This window comes from Hyla sarda, chromosome 4, assembly GCF_029499605.1.
Source record: "Hyla sarda isolate aHylSar1 chromosome 4, aHylSar1.hap1, whole genome shotgun sequence".
In the NCBI taxonomy this organism is placed as follows: Eukaryota; Metazoa; Chordata; class Amphibia; order Anura; family Hylidae; genus Hyla; species Hyla sarda.
Window position 1 is genome coordinate 183,417,235 of NC_079192.1, and position 20,221 is coordinate 183,437,455.

At 43.7% G+C, this 20,221-nt stretch overlaps 1 protein-coding gene across 1 annotated transcript in view; it reads right to left on the reverse strand.

Annotated features, from left to right (window-relative positions):
* LOC130367427 (uncharacterized) overlaps positions 1 to 6,394 on the reverse strand; it is a 66,952-nt gene extending 60,558 nt beyond the window's left edge. Inside the window, exons 1-3 of the mRNA XM_056569844.1 lie at positions 6,245 to 6,394; positions 2,167 to 2,274; positions 1,033 to 1,128 (exon numbers count right to left, since the gene is read on the reverse strand). Coding sequence (XP_056425819.1) covers positions 1,033 to 1,128; positions 2,167 to 2,274; positions 6,245 to 6,394 — 354 coding nt within the window. The remainder of the gene's footprint in view (positions 1 to 1,032; positions 1,129 to 2,166; positions 2,275 to 6,244) is intronic.
* Between the last annotated feature and the right edge of the window lie 13,827 nt (positions 6,395 to 20,221).

Genomic DNA, 20,221 nt, shown 5'->3' on the forward strand with positions numbered 1-20,221 from the left:
ACGCCAATCCCTCTCTGGCACAGAGGATCCACCTCCTGCCAGCCGGCATCGTGACACTGACCCTATATCCAGTCCTCATATCCCAACCTCATATCCTGTCCTCTTATCTTATCCTCACATACTGACCTCTTATCCCATCCTCAGTTCCCATCCTTATATCCTGTCCTCATATCCTGTCCTCCAAAGTATTCTCTCATTGGACAGTTGGCAGGATGTTTACAAGTCCCGAGCAATCTCTGCAGCCTGAGAGTAAAATGATCAGAAATGTAGTGGAAGTCCCATAGACTTGCATGGGACTTCAGACAAAAAACCCTGGCAACTCACATAAGGAGTGGGTTAGGGTTGATTCATATACAGTATATTTATAGATTAAAAAATACCTGGAAAATCTCTTCAACCGATAATACAAAAAAATCATACAAAGCATCAAATATAAGACATGCACACAAAGAAATGCATGGCCCAGAAAATGTGGATTTCTGTGCAGCAATGTGTGATTTGAATTTTGTAAAAATTCTGTTTAATATGAGATATGGCAGTTGTAATGAACCCAAACAGCAGCCAGTACTGGAATAAGCTTTGATTTCTAATGTTAGGGTATGTTCACATGAGTGGGCTTACAGAGAGTTTTCCGTTACAGGTTTGAGCTGCGGTGTTTTTTTTGTGGCAGATTTTATCCTCACAGTGGAAAATCCACCCATCTGACTGTACGCTAACATGCAGTTTTTGAGCCAAAGCCAATAGAGGATTCAGCAGGAAAAAGAAGTATAAGTCCTTTGTGGTAGTATTCCAAAAAAAAACTGTTTACATTAGTCCTAACAGCAGAACATGCACAAGAAACTGCATTATTGTGCTGCTGTTGTGACGTAAGGGAAACATTGGTTTCTAACAATAATCCGTTTTCCATTAGTCCCATGGAGCTTTGTGCTGCTGGTAGGATGTAGAGATTGGGAATGTGTGAATAGCAACTGACAATTATGTAACATGTCCTATTTCCTATTCCATACTAGTAGGCTCTGTTGACTTACATACCTGGTCTTTCAGATTGGTGTCAGCTCCTTTTTCTATCAGAAGTCTAACATTTTCAATACTTCCACCACGAACAGCTTCATGAAGGAGGGTAGAATCCTAAGGCATTAAAAAAAATCAGCGTTATTTCTTGGTAGACCTTGACTGACACTGGAGGATACAATGATGTGACAGTACATTTTCCTAAATGTTAAAGGATAAGTATCATGAAGAAAAACTTGTCCCCTATCCGAATGATAGAGGATAAGTTTTAGATCACGGGGTCTGAGTGCTGGGGCCCCTCTGCGATCTCCTGTTTGGAGCCCCAGTTCTACAGCACAGGAGCGCGTCATGACCCCTGCCTGAAGCGGAGGCCACCATGCCCTCTCCATAAAGCTCTATGGGAGAGCCAAAGATTTCTGAACGGCTCTCCCATAGAGCTTTATGGAGGGGGCATGGCGGCCTCCATTTCGGGCGGGGGTCGTGACGTGCTCCTGTGCTGTAGAACTGAGGCTCCAAACAGGAGATCGTGGGGGGCCCCAGCGCTCAGACCCCGTGATCTAAAACTTATGCCCTATCCTTTGGATAGAGGATAAGTTTTTCTTCATGATACTTATCCTTTAATACAGAGTGAAGATCTTACATAGGATTTTGATAATACAATAATGCTAGGGGTAACAAATGATCCCCTCTATTATCCAAATACCTTACAATCATGTTACTCAAAAGAAGAATAGGATATGAAAAGAATGGAATGAAACAAGGTCAAATTCACCCTAGCACCATGGTATATTCCTTAACAATTGGTGTCTAACACGCTGACAGCATGGACACTTTATAGTTCTATGATACTTTTTGCATTGCTTTTAAAACTGGGCCACATAATAAGATATATAATTAATGCCATATCAAGTTTCTAGTTCAACATTACATTTCTGTTGTTGCCTAAGCCCATCTAGGGTCTTGTGTCCTAAGATCTTTAAGGGTCCTAGTGACATCCGTAGTATTGGTACATTATTTTTAGCTGTTACAGTATTATTTCTAATAATTATGTAAATGAAACATATTGGATCCCCATAAGTCACATGGACACAACTAGATTCAGTGGTCAAGCTGCATCATATTCAGCATGTAATAAAATATTACAATTACTCGTACCTTAATGCTTCTTACATTGATTATACTAGTTGATTGTGAAGACAGAAGCATTTCTAGCACTTGGACATTTCCACCAAAAGCTGCCATGTGCAAAGGAGTAAGACCGCTCTGTAAGGAACAAGACAAATACATGTATACAAAGTGGATAAGCGCTCATTTATACATGTCTTCTCATGGTACATCATATTCAATTTTATTTCAATTGTATTTCTGTTAGAATTTTCCCATGACACTATGCAGTCATAAACTAGACCAGTATGCATATAAGTTCAGTAAGCATTCACATCTGACATAGCATGACAAATATAGTAAGACATGTCATAAGTGGCAATGGCATGAAAGCAAGTATAGGCAAAAAAGTAGGTAAAACAGATAAGACATAGGTTAAAGGGGTTATCCAGGAAAAAAACTTTTTTATATATATATATATATATATATATATATATATATATATATATATATATCAACTGGCTTCAGAAAGTTAAACAGATTTGTAAATTACTTCTATTAAAAAATCTTAATCCTTTCAGAACCTATGAGCTGATGAAGTTGAGTTATTCTTTTCTGTCTAAGTGCTCTCTGATGACACGTGTCTCGGGAACCGCCCAGTTTAGAAGCAAATCCCCATCGCAAACCTCTTCTACTCTGTGCAGTTCCCGAGACAAGCAGAGATGTCAGCAGAGAGCACTGTTGCCAGACAGAAAACAACAACTTCAGCAGCTGATAATTATTGAAAGGATTAAGATTTTTTTATAGAAGTAATTTACAAATCTGTTTAACTTTCTGTAGCCAGATGATATATATATAAAAAAAAAAAAAAAAAAACTTTTTCCTGGAATACCCCTTTAAAAAAGCAAGTAGAGACATATCATGTCAAATACAGCCAAAACCATACATGGAATATACTAGAGACCAGAATTGAGTATATCTTTATCCACACAATGGTGAGACAACCAAATGTTAGAGAGAAGGGGCAAGAAAGATAAATGCATGAATGGGCACAATGGAATACAGCCTGGCAAAGGGCATTCTACAACTGTAGTAGAACACTTCAGTTCAAGGGAGCACAGAAATAACGTAGGAAATCTTAGCAAGGGAATATACCCCCAAAGAGTTAAACCTTTCCACAGGAGGTACTAAAGCCTCCTACCTGCTGACCAGTGATTGTGGTTACAGACCAATAATCGCAATAAACATGACCAATGTATGATATATGTAGAACAATCAGAGAAAAAAAAATTCGTGTTAAGTCCCATCATGGTATGATCATAAGAGGGATGGGATGCAGACAACAGACAATAAGCTATTTTTTCTAGGCCTACTACTTTAAAGGGGTATTCCAGGAAAAAACTCCAGAAAGTTAAACAGATTTGTAAATTACTTTTATTAAAAATTCTTAATCCTTCCAATAATTATCAGCTGCTGAAGTTGAGTTGTTCTTTTCTGTCTGGCAACAGTGCTCTCTGCTGACATCTCTGCTTGTCTCGGGAACTGCACAGAGTAGAAGAAGTTTGCTATTGGGATCTGCTTCTACTCTGGACAGTTCCCGAGACACGTGTCATCAAAGAGCACTTAAACAGAAAAGAACAACTAAACTTCAGCAGCTCATAAGTACTGAAAGGATTAAGATTTTTTAATAGAAGTAATTTACAAATCTGTTTAACTTTCTGGAGCCCGTTGATATATATATATATATATATATATATATATATATATATATATATACGTTTATTTCCTAGATAACCCATTTAAGGTTGAGCTGTTGTTATTAGTATTTGCTTCCACTTCACAATGATAGCACTGACAGGTGACCAAGATAGATGTAGCACATCAGGAAGTTAAAGGGGGTTGTCCTACGATTACAAGTTATCCCCTAGCTTCAGGATGGGAAATAATGATAATAATAATCTGACTGCTGGTACTCCCCCCGACTTTGAGAAATGGGACCCTGTCCTGTGAGAATGGAGAGGTGGTCCATTCATTCTTTATGGGAGCTGTCAAAGATATCCAAATGCTCAGGTATCTCCAGGAGCTCCCATAGAGAATGAATGAAGCCATGGTGCGCAGGTGAGACTGGTGCTCATGAGACTGTTCTCACGAGAGAAGAGGCACCTAATATTGAGATCAAGATGAACAATAAAGTCTGCAGGCAATGATGTTTTGCAGATTTTATTACAGATTGTCTGCAAGTACACAGCAAAGGCCGCAGCTGTGGATTTCAAAACTATTTATTATATTACAGCATAATCCATAGTCTATGGGTGTGGCTAGAACACCTGAATTCAATTTTTAGGAAGGGTGTACAAACAGTTTTGGTCATATATTGTTGCAGCAGCACTCTGGAAACCACAAGGCCAAGCAAAGTCATGTGAACAGCATACTGTGAAGTATAGGTGCCAGGGATGTGGTAGAAAACGACAGAGGTAAAAGAGATTTTGGTGCTCTTTATACTGTCAGTCAGACCAAGAGCGTAATCTGCAGCAATTAAGATTCAGTCAAGGAACAGACTGACTGGATGGCCATGCAGTGAGCCGGAGGTAGCCCCAATAGAGGCCTTTGAAGATGCCCTTGAAATGAATCACTTACTTCTGATATGTATATGGTGCTGTCACTGTTGGATAGCTGTCAGGGTATAAAAACAAACTGGCCATTGATATTAGATTGTGGCGACCCAGTACAGGATGTTGGCCTGACTGGTAAACGTTGCCTCAGGCACTTTCAGAGTCGCTGTTCTGGGCCCACTAGTCCAGGGTATATTGTATCTTGTTATGCTGCCATTTTGTGTTATGCCCATGTTTATCAGTGTTACTGTAACCTTAAGGAAAATTGTGGTGTCCTGGTACCGTATTGCATACCGTACCTAGTGTAGAGGTCCCCAAAGTCAGAGTAACTACGTTCAGGTAGGGTTCCTCAGTTGGGACCGCCCCTAGACGCCTCTCCTAAAGTCTATCTTTAATGATAATAAATGTATATATTTCATAATTATATATTCTATAGTAATGTATAGTACTTACCTTGTTCAGCGTCGCAGGACCTTTGGTCATGTAACCATGCTAGTAACCTCTTTGGTATGTTGTAGGACCTTAGGAGGTCCTTGGGTCACGTGTTACGCACAAATCTCCGAATGGTGATTGACATCCGTCTGGACCAATTAGCATGGGTTGCTGCTCTCGTGGATGCCGGACTAACAGGACGGTGCTACACAACTTTCAAAGACATGCTAGGCCTCAAAAACCTGCCAGCCTCAGCGGAACTAAAACCATGAGTTCAAATCTAAATCCCCGCTAATGCTAGCGTGACTACTGAACCGCAAATAACCCCTAAATCCAGTGGAACAACGCATAGTACTAAAAGATTCTAAATGCTAAAGTCCCAACCTTTGTCAATCTCCAAGGAAAGCTGTTGTTATGCTTAGAGACTGTTGTACTATTGAAGCTTGCAGAAAACCTTCAGTAAAAGTTAATACTGTTTTAGAAACTCTCCGGTTGTGGACAATCTATTCTTCTCAGCTACCTCCCTATCGCTCTTGGGAAGGGTGGTGGTAGGAAAAGCATTATTGAGGAGCCCTCACCCTGGCATCACGAATAAAAAGGGTTAACAAGCACCCTTTAATTACTGCACAGCTACACTCCCCATACCCTACATCCCCCAGGCTATTACAAAATCATGCTGCAGAGTGAACCAGGTGATCCTGATGCCCCAATGGGATGTACAGTCTCAAGCCTGGTGATAAGTTAAAAGCTCTGGTGGAATATTTTTCAGTCAGTCTAAAGTTAGCATGGGTTGTCACAAGTCTAAAGCTAAAGTATAAAATCTGCAGCAACCATAAGACAGTCAAGCAAAAGTAACCACAGGTCCCAGAAAGGCCACAAGCTACTAAGGGTTACTTCCAATGTTCTGATCTATACTGTAAAGAATTTTACCAACATTCCGGCCTCAGTAAAAGATAGTTTTCTGTAACCCTGCATCTGTGGTCATTATTGTCCCCAGTGCTTAGTCTAGGAGAACTGTCGAAACCTCAGAACGTGGTGGTTAACGCTAACCTGGTGTTACAAACTGTTCATTACGTCATTCACACCGTAGGCACCACAAGATCAGCAGGAGTCCAACTCCCAGCACCCTCATTGATCATCAAGTCATTGTGCAGGGAAGGAGCAGCTATAACAGCTTCCACTCTTCTGGGAAGACTTCCTATTTTCTGGATGCAGGCTAGATGCTCAAAAATCATGCCTTCTTCAGTGTCTAACGTCTTATCACTTTACATCCTCTCTTAAAGGGAACTTGTCACATTGAGCATAATGAGCTGCAGGCACCATGTTATAAAGCTGTACGAGTTAAGTAGACTGATGTATAGGTTTGTGGAAAAAGATTCAATAAAAATTGTAATCTATTACACCGCTCACTCTGGGCTCAGTGGTTGGTACCATCCAGTGATTGACAGACTTTCCTGAAGAACCAGACACATAGATAAAGCTGTCAATCAGTCTTACAGGATTCCTAAGCCTAAAACTGGCAGAAACTTAGATGGGTCAATCAAGTGACCAGTGTACAGGGGGAAAAGACAAAGACTAATACAGTGGTATCCACTAGTTATTTTTGACAAGTTTCGGGTCTGTAAGGGCTTATTTTAGAACTTCTGTATTTTTTTTATTATCAGTTATGCCTTGGCTGCCAGGATAAAAATAATAAACATTAACTTAACTTCCGTTGCTCCCGCCCCATTCTGCCAATATTGCCCTTCCATCTTCCGGTCCTGTCTTCTTCCATCTTTTGGTGCCTCATACTGTGGCTCAGCTAATTGCAGCGATGTCCCTCCTCGGCCAGCGATAGGCTGAGTGGTGGTGTTATGTAACAGCCCATTACATTGCAGCTCAGCCTATCAACGGCCAAAGAACGGACATTGCCACGGCCGATGATAAGCTGAACCACATGGTGATGTGTCGGGTACCAAAAGCCGGAAGAAGACAGGGTCGGAGGACGGGAGGGCCATATTGGCGGCACTGAGGGGAGCAGCAGAAGGTAAGGTTATGTTTATTATTTTTATTTCCGGCAGCCCAGGCATAACAGATTCAAAAAAAATCACTGGAGTTCTGCATTAAATAAACACGCTCTGACAATGACAATCCATTTTTCATCCACCCACAGTTTACTGAGATTTTTTAAACGGTAAGACGGTAGAGTATAATAGAAAGATGAGGAAATCTTGGAAAAGCCTTTTAAAGGGGTACTCCGGTGAAAACCTTTTTTCTTTTAAATCAACTGGTGCCAGAAAGTTAAACAGATTTGTAAATTACTTCTATTACAAAATCTTAATCCTTCCTGTACTTATTAGCTGCTGAATACTACAGAGGAAATTCTTCTCTTTTTGGAATTCTCTCTGATGACATCACGAGCACAGTGCACTTTGCTGACGTCATTATAATAATAATTCTTTATTTATTGTTGTCCTTAGTGTGATTTGAACCCAAGGCCCCAGCACTGCAAGGCAGCAGTGCTAACCACTGAGCCACCATGCTGCCCTTAGCATACATCTGCTGTGCATGGTTGCTAAAATGGACAGAGATGTCAGCAGAGAGCACTGTGCTCGTGATGTCATCAGTGTTCCAAAAAGATAGGAATTTCCTCTGTAGCATTCAGCAGCAAATAAGTACTGGAAGGATTAAGATTTTTTAATAGAAGTAATTTACAAATATGTTTAACTTTCTGCCACCAGTTGATTTAAAAGAAAAAAGGTTTTCACCGGAGTACCCCTTTAACCCCTTAAGGACCAAGGACATACCGGTACGTCCTTGGTCCTGCTCTTCTGATATAACGCGGGGTTACACAGTAACCCCGCGTCATATCATGGCGGGCCCGGCGTCATAGTGAAGCCGGGACCCGCCTCTAATAGCGCGCAGCGCCGATCGCGGCGCCGCGCGCTATTAACCCTTTAGCCGCGCGCTCAAAGCTGAGCCGCGCGGCTAAAAGTGAAAGTGAAAGTTCCCGGCTAGCTCAGTCGGGCTGTTCGGGATAGCCGCGGCTAATCGCGGCATCCCGAACAGCTGACAGGACAGCGGGAGGGCCCCTACCTGCCTCCTCGCTGTCCGATCGCCGAATGACTGCTCAGTGCCTGAGATCCAGGCATGAGCAGTCATCCGGCAGAATCGTTGATCACTGGTTTCTTATGAGAAACCAGTGATCAACATAGAAGATCAGTGTGTGCAGTGTTATAGGTCCCTATGGGACCTATAACACTGCAAAAAAAAAGTGAAAAAAAAAAGTGAATAAAGATCATTTAACTCCTCCCCTATTAAAAGTTTGAATCACCCCCCTTTTCCAATAAAAAAAAAAACACAGTGTAAATAAAAATAAAAATAAACATATGTGGTATCACCGCGTGCGGAAATGTCCGAATTATAAAAATATATCATTAATTAAACCGCTCGGTCAATGGCGTGCGCGCAAAAAAATTCCAAAGTCCAAAATAGTGCATTTTTGGTCACTTTTTATATCATTTAAAAATGAATAAAAAGTGATCAATAAGTCCTATCAATGCAAAAATGGTACCGTTAAAAACTTCAGATCATGGCGCAAAAAATGAGCCCTCATACCGCCCCATACACGGAAAAATAAAAAAGTTATAGGGGTCAGAAGATGACAATTTTAAACGTATTAATTTTCCTGCATGTAGTTATGATTTTTTCCAGAAGTGCGACAAAACCAAACCTATATAAGTAGGGTATCATTTTAATCGTATGGACCAACAGAATACATATCAGGTGTCATTTTTACCGAAAAATGTACTACGTAGAAACGGAAGCCCCCAAAAGTTACAAAACAGCGTTTTTTTTTTCAATTTTGTCGCACAATGATTTTTTTTCCCGCTTCACCATAGATTTTTGGGCAAAATGACTGACGTCATTACAAAGTAGAATTGGTGGCGCAAAAAAATAAGCCATCATATGGATTTTTAGGTGTAAATTTGAAAGAGTTATGATTTTTTAAAGGCAAGGAGCAAAAAACGAAAATGCAAAAACGGAAAAACCTCCGGTCCTTAAGGGGTTAAGCACTCCTACATATACTATATACACCAATATGTACACTTTGAAAGATAAATAAAAGTCAATACAATCAGAATCTAAACATTATACTCTTTGCAGGGCAGATATTTTGTAAACTTGCCATTTCTGAATGAATGTGATCATTTCACACACGCTCAATCACTGTAACCATACATACCGCATTTTGGTTCAGTCCACTATATCCTTGCTCAATCAGCCTACGAACTTCATCAATATTGCCAGCATGTGCTGCATAGTGTAGACGGGTGTTCCCAGACTGCAAAGGAAAAGGAGCCCCAATTTATCATTTATGAAACATACACCATGTTTAGGAGGAGAGTTGATCATATGCAATTGTACACTATTTAGGAGCAGTATTTGTAAGCTAAAACCAGGAGTGAAACATAAACAAAGATTTGCACCTCTGCAGGGAATTACACAGGATCCTGGTTTTGACTTCCAAATACTGATGCAAAATATAAAAGAGGTACTCCGCTGGAAAACTTTTTTGTTTATTTATTTATTTTAAATCAACTGGTTCCAGAAAGTTAAACAGATTTGTAAATTACTTCTATTTAAAAATATTAATCCTTCCAGTACTTATCAGCTGCTGTATACTACAGAGGAAGTTCTTTTCTTTTTGAATTTCCTTTCTGTCTGACCACAGTGTTCTCTGCTGACACCTCTGTCCATGACAGGAACTGTCCAGAGCAGGATAGGTTTGCTATGGGGATTTGCTCCTACTCTGGAAAGTTCCTAAAATGGACAGAGGTGTCAGCAGAGAGCACTGTGGTCAGACAGAAAGGAAATTCAAAAGAAAAGAACTTCCTGTGGAGCATATAGCAGCTGATAAGTACTGGGAGGGTTAAGATTTTTAAATAGAAGTAATTTACAAATTTGTTTAAAACTTTCTGGCACCAGTTGATTTAAAAAATATATATATATATGTTTTCCACCGGAGTACCCATTTAAAAAGTGTATTAGTGGTTTTATGCTATGAGGTACCCATAGGTCATGTGAGCATACAGATGGCAAAACAGTGCTCTTCTTTGGCAGATTCTACTGGTTTTATTAGACTACATCTAATATGTTTGCTTCATTTATTTGATTTTATTCTCTTCAGGTATGTCCTTTATATAAGGATATACTGGCTAATGTCTCAATTTTACATTCAATTTGAGGGTTAGCCATATGTTACTGTCTACATCTACCACAGTAGTGCACCTAAATTTATGTATTACTCTGTGGCCCTTATTTACTAAGAGTGTTGTGTAGGTTTCTTTGTGGGTTTTGATTCCCTACAATTTATTTTCCACGGTATTTACTAAGGTTTCCCTACATTTTCCACTTTCCCTACATTTTGCTTTTACATGTGCTCTGATCTGTAGGGTTTTTCTTAGTAAATATGTTGAGTTTTTGTGAAAATGTCAGGAACATGCCCCTTTTTCGGGTTTTCTTAGCAAAATGGAGAGTTAGTCGGGTTTGCCATAGTAAATGAGGGCCTATATGTTACACATCCACACCGTTTATCTGGTGTAGGATGTCATTGTGACACTTGTAGTCCGCTGCAGGCATCCTCCATTGTATGCATTTTTATGCTGGGCATTGCCCCTAGCAACAGACCACAAGGGCAGCATCTGCTCCCCCAGTATAAATGCACAACCGCATTTGGATTTGAGCACCTCCAGCCATTTGAGACCACACTTTTTCTTCTTGTTGTTTTACTCTCTTTGTCAATTTTGTGACAAGACTTGTGTGAAAATCTGATTACGTTTAAGCTCAGATTCATGAGGAAATAGATACAATTCTGAAGGGATAACAAATTTTCATGCACCACTGTATATGTTTGCCTCACTTTTGATGGTTTACTTAAGAAAAAAACAAAGCAAAACTAAAACACGTGTATACTGTCAACTAGATAGGCAACACATGTTGTGATCTTAATTTGTGAGTGTTAAAGAAGAGTCTCTCCTGATCACCGGGCTCAACGCTAGTGCAGTCCATCCTCAACCCTTTATTTCCAATAAAAAGGGATTCACACCATATGGTCTGAGTGAGGTAAAAAGGAAGAATGAGAAAATATGGATGCCATTACATTGAAAAACGTTGCAGGCCTTTTGCCATGTTAAAAACATCTGAATTTACATATACTACTTAAAGGTGACAGAAAAGAAATTCAAAAAGTAATGAACTTCCTCTGTATTATATAGCAGCTGATAAGTACTGGAAGGATTAAGATTTTTAAATAGAAGTAATTTACAAATCTGTTTAACTTTCTGGCACCAGTTGATTTAAAAAAATAATAATAATAATTTCCACCGGAGTACCCCTTTAAGTTAAAATGAAATACCCTGAGGCATGTAAGTGATGGAAAGAACAATATTGACATTTTATGCCTAATAATAGATATCTAGTTCTATTTGTGAGAGGCAGTAGTGTTCTCCATAAAAGGCTACAGGCTAACATTTATGGGTATACATCTTATCTTACTTTAGTGATTATAACAGATTCAAGGTTTTATCCCAAAATAAATATAGCCTATCATCTATTCACAGAATCTGACTGAATGAGGGTCCAACTACTGAGACCCCCGCTTTTAACCCCGGAATGAATGAAGCAGCAGGTAAGTATGCTTGGGATAATTATTATACAGTGATCCCTCAACTTACAATGGCCTCAACATACAATAGTTTCAACATAAAATGGTCTTTTCCGGACCATTGTAAGTTGAAACCAGACTCGACATACAATGCTACTGACCGTCCAGATCTGTGAAAAGTGTCAATGGCTGGAAGAACCGACCAATTAGAATGGGCATTCACTGGTGAAACCCCTGTATTACTGAAGCGTATGCACTGACTGATGTCTGGTAGCGCCCCCTACAATACAGGGAGGTATTACATGTTCTGTACACTTAACCTGTACCAGGGTTACCTGCTCCTTTGGACACCAGGTGAGGGCGACTCCATGTTACTTTTTTAGGACATTGCGTGTACTGTACAGGACCCTGAAGAAGCTCCTGTCCTCTACATAGACCAATGTTTCCCAAGCAGGGTGCCCCCAGCTGTTGCAAAACTGCAACTCCCAGCATGCCCGGACAGCCTTTGGCTTGGGCATGCTGGGAGTTGTAGTTTTGCAACAGCTGGAGGCTCCCTGCTTGGAAAACACTGGCATAGACTGATTTACAGCTCCCAGCAGATCTTTCTTGTGTTTATATGTAAGGACTTGCTATATCTATATTAGTTATCTGCTAATTTTTTCTTTAATTCTCACTTTTTTTTCCCTATTTTTGGATGACATTTTGGGGCTTTAGAACCAATTACCAGGTTTCCATAGAGTTCTGGTCTCAACATACAATGGTTTCAACATACAATGGTCGTCCCGGAACCAATTAATATTGTAACTTGAGGGACCACTGTAGTTGTTATTGGTGCCTGACTAACAAAGGAAATTACAAATATATGTCTAGAGAAGACAGTTATGTATGAACATAAGGAGGAAGTTACTAAGACCAACGTACTACATGGCATTCTTAAGTAGATCCCTGCTGCTGTTCCTCTCAGAAGATTTATTGTCACGATTCGGCTTACGGGTTGTGGATCCGCTGTGTCAGCGAGGGATTGGCGTGGACCGTGCTAGTGGACCGGTTCTAAGAGGCTACTGGTTTTCACCAGAGCCCGCCGCAAAGCGGGATGGTCTTGCTGCGGCAGTAGCAACCAGGTCGTATCCACTAGCAACGGCTCAACCTCGCTGACTGCTGAGAAGGCGTGGGACAGAAGGACTAGGCAGAGGCAAGGTCAGACGTAGCAGAAGGTCGGGGCAGGCAGCAAGGTTCGTAGTCAGGATGGATAGCAGAAGTTCAGGTAACACAGGCTTTGGACACACTAAACGCTTTCACTGGCACAAGGCAACAAGATCCGGCAAGGGAGTGCAAGGGAGGAGATCAGATATAGCCAGGGAGCAGGTGGAAGCCAATTAAGCTAATTGGGCCAGGCACCAATCATTGGTGCACTGGCCCTTTAAGTCTCAGAGAGCTGGCGCGCGCGCGCCCTAGAGAGCGGAGCCGCGCGCGCCAGCACATGACAGCAGGGGACCGGGACGGGTAAGTGACCTGGGATGCGATTCGCGAGCGGGCGCGTCCCGCTGTGCGAATCGCATCCCCGACGGCCATGACAGTGCAGCACTCCCGGTCAGCGGGACTGACCGGTGCGCTGCAGGGAGAAAGACGCCGTGAGCGCTCCGGGGAGGAGCGGGGACCCGGAGCGCTAGGCGTAACAGTACCCCCCCCCCTTAGGTCTCCCCTTTTTTTTGTCCGGAAACTGCCTCCCCTGGGATGAGGACACCGGGAAAGAATGGAGGTTTTCCTCAACGGCAGGCAGTACAGCAGGAGTTGGAATGGGGAGGGAGGGCAGAGGGTGAAGCTTGGCACGGGGCAGGGAGACACAAGGACGGGAGCCATGGGGAGGCACAGAGGCTTGCCTGACGGGACTGGGAGGGGGGGAGAGGCACTTCCTGTGGCAGGCAGAGTCCCAGTTCTTGATCTCCCCGGTGGTCCAATCAAGGGTGGGAGAATGAAGCCGGAGCCATGGCAGACCGAGGAGGACCTCAGAGGTACAGTTGGGGAGAACGAAGAGCTCAATCCTTTCGTGGTGGGGTCCAATAGACATCAGGAGGGGTTCTGTGCGATAACGCACGGTGCAATCCAATCTGACTCCGTTGACCGCGGAAATGTAGAGCGGCTTGACGAGACGGGTCACCGGGATGCTGAATTTATTCACAAAGGACTCCAAAATAAAATTCCCAGAGGCACCAGAGTCCAAGCAGGCCACGGCTGAGAGGGAGGAGTTGGCTGAAGGAGAAATCCGCACGGGCACCGTGAGACGTGGAGAAGCGGACTTAGAACCAAGAGACGCCACACCCACGTGAGCTGGGTGCGTGCGTGCGTTTCCCAGACGTGGAGGACGGATAGGGTAATCCACCAAGAAATGCTCAGTACTGGCACAGTACAGACAAAGATTTTCTTCTCTACGGCGATTCCTCTCTTCCTGGGTCAGGGGAGACCGATCCACTTGCATGGCCTCCTCGGCGGGAGGCCCAGGCGTAGACTGCAAAGGATGCTGTGGGAGAGGTGCCCAGAGATCTAAGTCTTTTTCCTGGCGGAGCTCTTGGTGTCGCTCAGAAAAACGCATGTCAATGCGGGTAGCCAAATGGATGAGTTCTTGGAGGTTGGCAGGAATCTCTCGTGCGGCCAGCACATCCTTGATGCAACTGGATAGGCCTTTTTTAAAGGTCGCGCAGAGAGCCTCGTTATTCCATGATAACTCGGAAGCAAGAGTACGAAATTGGATGGCGTACTCGCCCACTGAAGAATTACCCTGGACCAGGTTCAACAGGGCAGTCTCGGCAGAAGAAGCTCGGGCTGGCTCCTCGAAGACACTCCGGACTTCAGCGAAGAAGGACTGGACTGTGGCTGTGGCAGGATCATTGCGGTCCCAGAGCGGTGTGGCCCAAGACAAGGCCTTTCCTGAAAGAAGGCTTACTACGAACGCCACCTTAGACCGTTCTGTAGGAAACAAGTCCGACAACATCTCCATATGCAGGGAACACTGAGACAAAAATCCACGGCAGAGTCTGGAGTCCCCATCAAATTTGTCCGGCAGGGACAAGCGGAGGCTAGGGGCGGCCACTCGCTGCGGAGGAGGTGCAGGAGCTGGCGGAGGAGATGGTTGCTGCTGTAGCAGAGGCAGAAGTTGCTGTAACGTGGCGGTCAACTGCGACAGCTGCTGTCCTTGTTGGGCAATTTGCTGCGATTGCTGAGCGACCACCGTGGTAAGGTCAGCGAGACTTGGCAGCGGCACCTCAGCGGGATCCATGGCCGGATCTACTGTCACGATTCGGCTTACGGGTTGTGGATCCGCTGTGTCAGCGAGGGATTGGCGTGGACCGTGCTAGTGGACCGGTTCTAAGAGGCTACTGGTTTTCACCAGAGCCCGCCGCAAAGCGGGATGGGCTTGCTGCGGCAGTAGCAACCAGGTCGTATCCACTAGCAACGGCTCAACCTCGCTGACTGCTGAGAAGGCGTGGGACAGAAGGACTAGGCAGAGGCAAGGTCAGACGTAGCAGAAGGTCGGGGGCAGGCGGCAAGGTTCGTAGTCAGGATGGATAGCAGAAGTTCAGGTAACACAGGCTTTGGACACACTAAACGCTTTCACTGGCACAAGGCAACAAGATCCGGCAAGGGAGTGCAAGGGAGGAGATCAGATATAGCCAGGGAGCAGGTGGAAGCCAATTAAGCTAATTGGGCCAGGCACCAATCATTGGTGCACTGGCCCTTTAAGTCTCAGAGAGCTGGCGCGCGCACGCCCTAGAGAGCGGAGCCGCGCGCGCCAGCACATGACAGCAGGGGACCGGGACGGGTAAGTGACCTGGGATGCGATTCGCGAGCGGGCGCGTCCCGCTGTGCGAATCGCATCCCCGACGGCCATGACAGTGCAGCGCTCCCGGTCAGCGGGACTGACCGGTGCGCTGCAGGGAGAAAGACGCCGTGAGCGCTCCGGGGAGGAGCGGGGACCCGGAGCGCTAGGCGTAACATTTATTAAGAGGCATTGGCCTTTTAATAAATCTGGCTGTGCAGTAACAGGCTCTCTTTCAAAAAATCTAATCCGCCATGGGACTTTTTTTTTTTACAGAAAACTGAGGTCAATACTTCATAAATTCCCCCCCCCCCCCTCCCCCCATAATGTTATGCAAGAACATGCAGTGAAAGTCACAGACAGGCTGCATTTATGAGAACATAAAAAAAACAAAAAAAAAACTTCTAGTACAAACCAGACACCGACACACATTCCTTTCTTTTTGCCTGCTTTTTATTGTCTGTTGTAATTTTTTTTTTTTTTTTATTCTGTACATGATTATCAGGGCGGCCATCTTGTCTGAACTGCTGATAAAAGCCTTCAAGAATAGGAAACAATTGACTAAAGATGACTTACTGATTTCTATAAGAGATCACCCCAGTCTCTGTATCTGTGAAAAAGTCATTGTGCAGGGAAGGAGCAGCTATAACTGTGGTGTCGGGTGAGGGTAGTGTGTGATTAACAGTTTCGTGACGCCTGGGCTTGGTTGACCTATACACCACCCGAGGTAGACCAGCTTCTCCTGTGCCAGGCACACGGCAAATTATCACTCTAACGCTAGGTTACGGATAACTGGTTTGCTTTACGGAGGTTGGAAAGATGTACAATCCATTACAGCCCAGATTAGCGTAACGGAATTGCAGGGTGAACTTTGGGAAGCTAATCGGCTTGCTAGGACTTATAGTTGATTGTGCTACATATGACTGGCTTGACTTGTATGCAACCCACGCTAGACTGTAGTTCCTTGCACTTGACCCACTTGACCCACTTGCTGGACTTGACTTGAAATAAATCCCCCAGGCTGTAGTGCTTACTGCCAGGCTTTCACTTTCACCCAGGTGCAGGGGTTGACTTGTAGTAGATGCGTGGTTGCTGGACTAGGCCTCCTTCTGAATCACCTCACAGACAGACAGATCAACTGGCTCCAGAAAATTACACAGATTTGTAAATTACTTCTATTAAAAAATCTTAATCCTTCCACTAATTATCAGCTGTTGAAGTTGAGTGGTTCTTTTCTGTCTGGCAACAGTGATCTCTGCTGAGTAGAAGAGGTTTGCTATGGGGATTTGCTTCTACTCTGGACAGTTCCCAAGACAGGTGTCATCGGAGAGCACTTAGACAGAAAAGAACAACTCAACTTCAGCAGTTCATAAATACTGAAAGGATTAAGATTTTTTTTTAAAGAAGTCATTTGCAAATCTGTTTAACTTTCTGGAGCCAGTTGATATCCCCTTTATTATGGATAACCCCTTTATTATGCCGGTTCAGTGTGTGTTTGAACGTTTGTTAAGCGTACCTGTACTGTGGCGACGATCCTCAGTGATGCTGTGGATGATGGAGTGATCAGAGATTAACTATAGAAGAGAACAGATAAGTAATCTCTTCACCGGACTTAGTATGATGGTGGGTCTGTATCAATTGCTAATATATACCTGATAAATAATATAGTGATAGATATGAATCCTTATTGATGCAGTGTATCACTGTGGCTGTAGTAGTGCCCCCGGTTATTGAGTATGCACCTGTAATGCTAAAAGGAAAAAAACTCTCTATTAACTGTACTTTTAAAAAGCGGAACCTGAATAGAATAAACTGAGTAGCAAAAATCATCTATAACCGCTCTGTACAGTGGCGTTGCTACCGGGGTGCGGCCCACACCGGGTGACACCATCCTGATGGGGTGACACCAGGTACGCCCCCGGTCCTCACTTGCGCTGTCTCTGTACTAGCGACCCCCCACCCCCCCGGTATCACTTGCGCTGTAAGTGAGTGTGTGTCTGTCTCACTCTATCTCTGTTTGTGTGTCTCTGTCTGTCTGTCTGTGTGTGTTTGTGTGTGACTGTGTGTGACTCTCTGTGTGTGTGACTTTCTGTGTGTGTGACTGTGTGTGACTCTCTGTGTGTGTGACTGTGTGTGTGACTCTGTGTGTGACTCTGTCTGTGTGTGTGTGTGTGACTGTGTGTGACTGTGTGTGTGTGACTGTCTGTGTGTGTGTGTGTGTGTGTGTGTGGGTCTCTCTGTCTGTGAGTGTGCGTCTCTCTCTGTGTGTGTGTGTTTGTGTGTGTGTCTGTCTGTCGCTTTCTCTGTCTGTGTGTGGCTCTCTGTGTGTGACTCTCTGTCTGTGTGTGACTGTCTGTGTGTGACTGTCTGTGTGTGACTCTCTGTCTGTGCGTGACTCTGTATGTGTGTGACTGCGTGTGACTCTGTCTGTGTGTGTCTCTCTGTCTGTGAGTGTGTGTCTCTCTGACTGTGTGTGTGTCTCTCTCTCTCTCTATCTATCTGTGTGTGTCTCTGTGTTGTGTGTGTGTTTTTATTGTGTGTGGGGGGAGGGGGGGTTTGTTTGAACCAGCGATCTAATGTGGGGAGACTATGACCTATTGTGGGGAACATGCAAGGGAACCCGCGGCCTAATGGGGGGAAACTACTACCAAATGTGGTGAATCTATGCTACCTAATGTGGGGAAACTGCTACCTAATGTGCGAAAGCTGCTACATAATGTGGGAAAACTGCTATCTAATGTGGGGAATCTGTGCTACCTAATGTGGGGAAACTGCTACCTTATGTGTGGAATCTGTGCTACCTAATGTGGGGAAATTACTACCTAATGTGGGGAAACTGCTACCTACCTAATGTGGGGGAACTGCTACCTATCTTAAGTGGGGGAACTGCTGCCTACCTAATGCTCCCCCCCCCCCCGGCAGTAGCATCCTCATCATCCACCAGCAACCCCCCCCCAGCAGCAGCACCTCCATCCATGGTGGATGATGGGGGTGCTCCTGCCAGGAGGATGATCCTGCCGATGGATGATGGGGGTGATACTGCCAGGGGGGATGGCCGGTAGCACCCTCATCATCCTCCAGCAAACCCCGCCCCAGCAGCAGCACCTCCATCCATGGTGGATGATGGGGGTGCTCCTGCCAGGAGGATGATCCTGCCGATGGATGATGGGGGTGATACTGCCAGGGGGGATGGCCAGTAGCACCCTCATCATCCTTCAGCAACAACCCCCCAGTACTAGCACCCCCATCATCCACTAGCAACACCACCAGATTTATATTCAGAGGGTACAGTATGTGTTGGTATTATATTCAGAATGTACAGATGTGTGGTAGTATTATATTCAGTGGGTACGGTGTATGGAAGGTTTATAATCAAAGAGTGTAGTGTATAGTAGTATTATATTTAGAGGATACAGTGTGTAGCGGTATTATATTCAGAGGGTACAGTATGTGGCAGATTTATATTCAGAGTGCACAGTATGTGTTGGTATTATATTCAGAATGTACAGTGTGTGGTAGTATTATATTCAGTGGGTATGGAAGGTTTATAATCAAAGAGTATAGTGTATAGTAGTATTATATTTAGAAGATACAGTATCTGGCAGGTTTATAATAATACTTGTTTTCATATAGAGGATGAGAATGCGCTGACATAATGAGGAGACGTCTGGGCGTCACATTCTACAGACAGAAGTTTTAGCTGGAACAAGTCCTGGCGATATGTACCATCTGAATTAGATAAGGGAAGACTATAGAGAAGACGTCACCTGTAGTCACTGATATCATTGTACATTCTCCTCACTATAGAGAAGACGTCACCTGTAGTCACTGATATCATTGTACATTCTCCTCACTATAGAGAAGACGTCACCTGTAGTCACTGATATCATTGTGTATTCTCCTTACTATAGAGAAGACGTCACCTGTAGTCACTGATATCATTGTGTATTCTCCTCACTATACAGAAGACGTCACCTGTAATCACTGATATCATTGTGTATTCTCCTCACTATAGAGAAGACGTCACCTGTAGTCACTGATATCATTGTGTATTCTCCTCACTATAGAGAAGACGTCACCTGTAGTCACTGATATCATTGTGTATTCTCCTTACTATAGAGAAGACATCACCTGTAATCACTGATATCATTGTGTATTCTCCTCACTATAGAGAAGACGTCACCTGTAGTCACTGATATCATTGTGTATTCTTCTCACTATAGAGAAGACGTCACCTGTAGTCACTGATATCATTGTGTATTCTCCTCACTATAGAGAAGACGTCACCTGTAATCACTGATATCATTGTGTAGTCTCCTCACTATAGAGAAGACGTCATCTGTAATCACTGATATCATTCTGTATTCTCCTCACTATAGAGAAGACGTCACCTGTAGTCACTGATATCATTGTACATTCTCCTCACTATAGAGAAGACGTCGCCTGTAGTCACTGATATCATTGTGTATTCTCCTCACTATAGAGAAGACGTCACCTGTAGTCACTGATATCATTGTGTATTCTCCTTACTATAGAGAAGACATCACCTGTAATCACTGATATCATTGTGTATTCTCCTCACTATAGAGAAGACGTCACCTG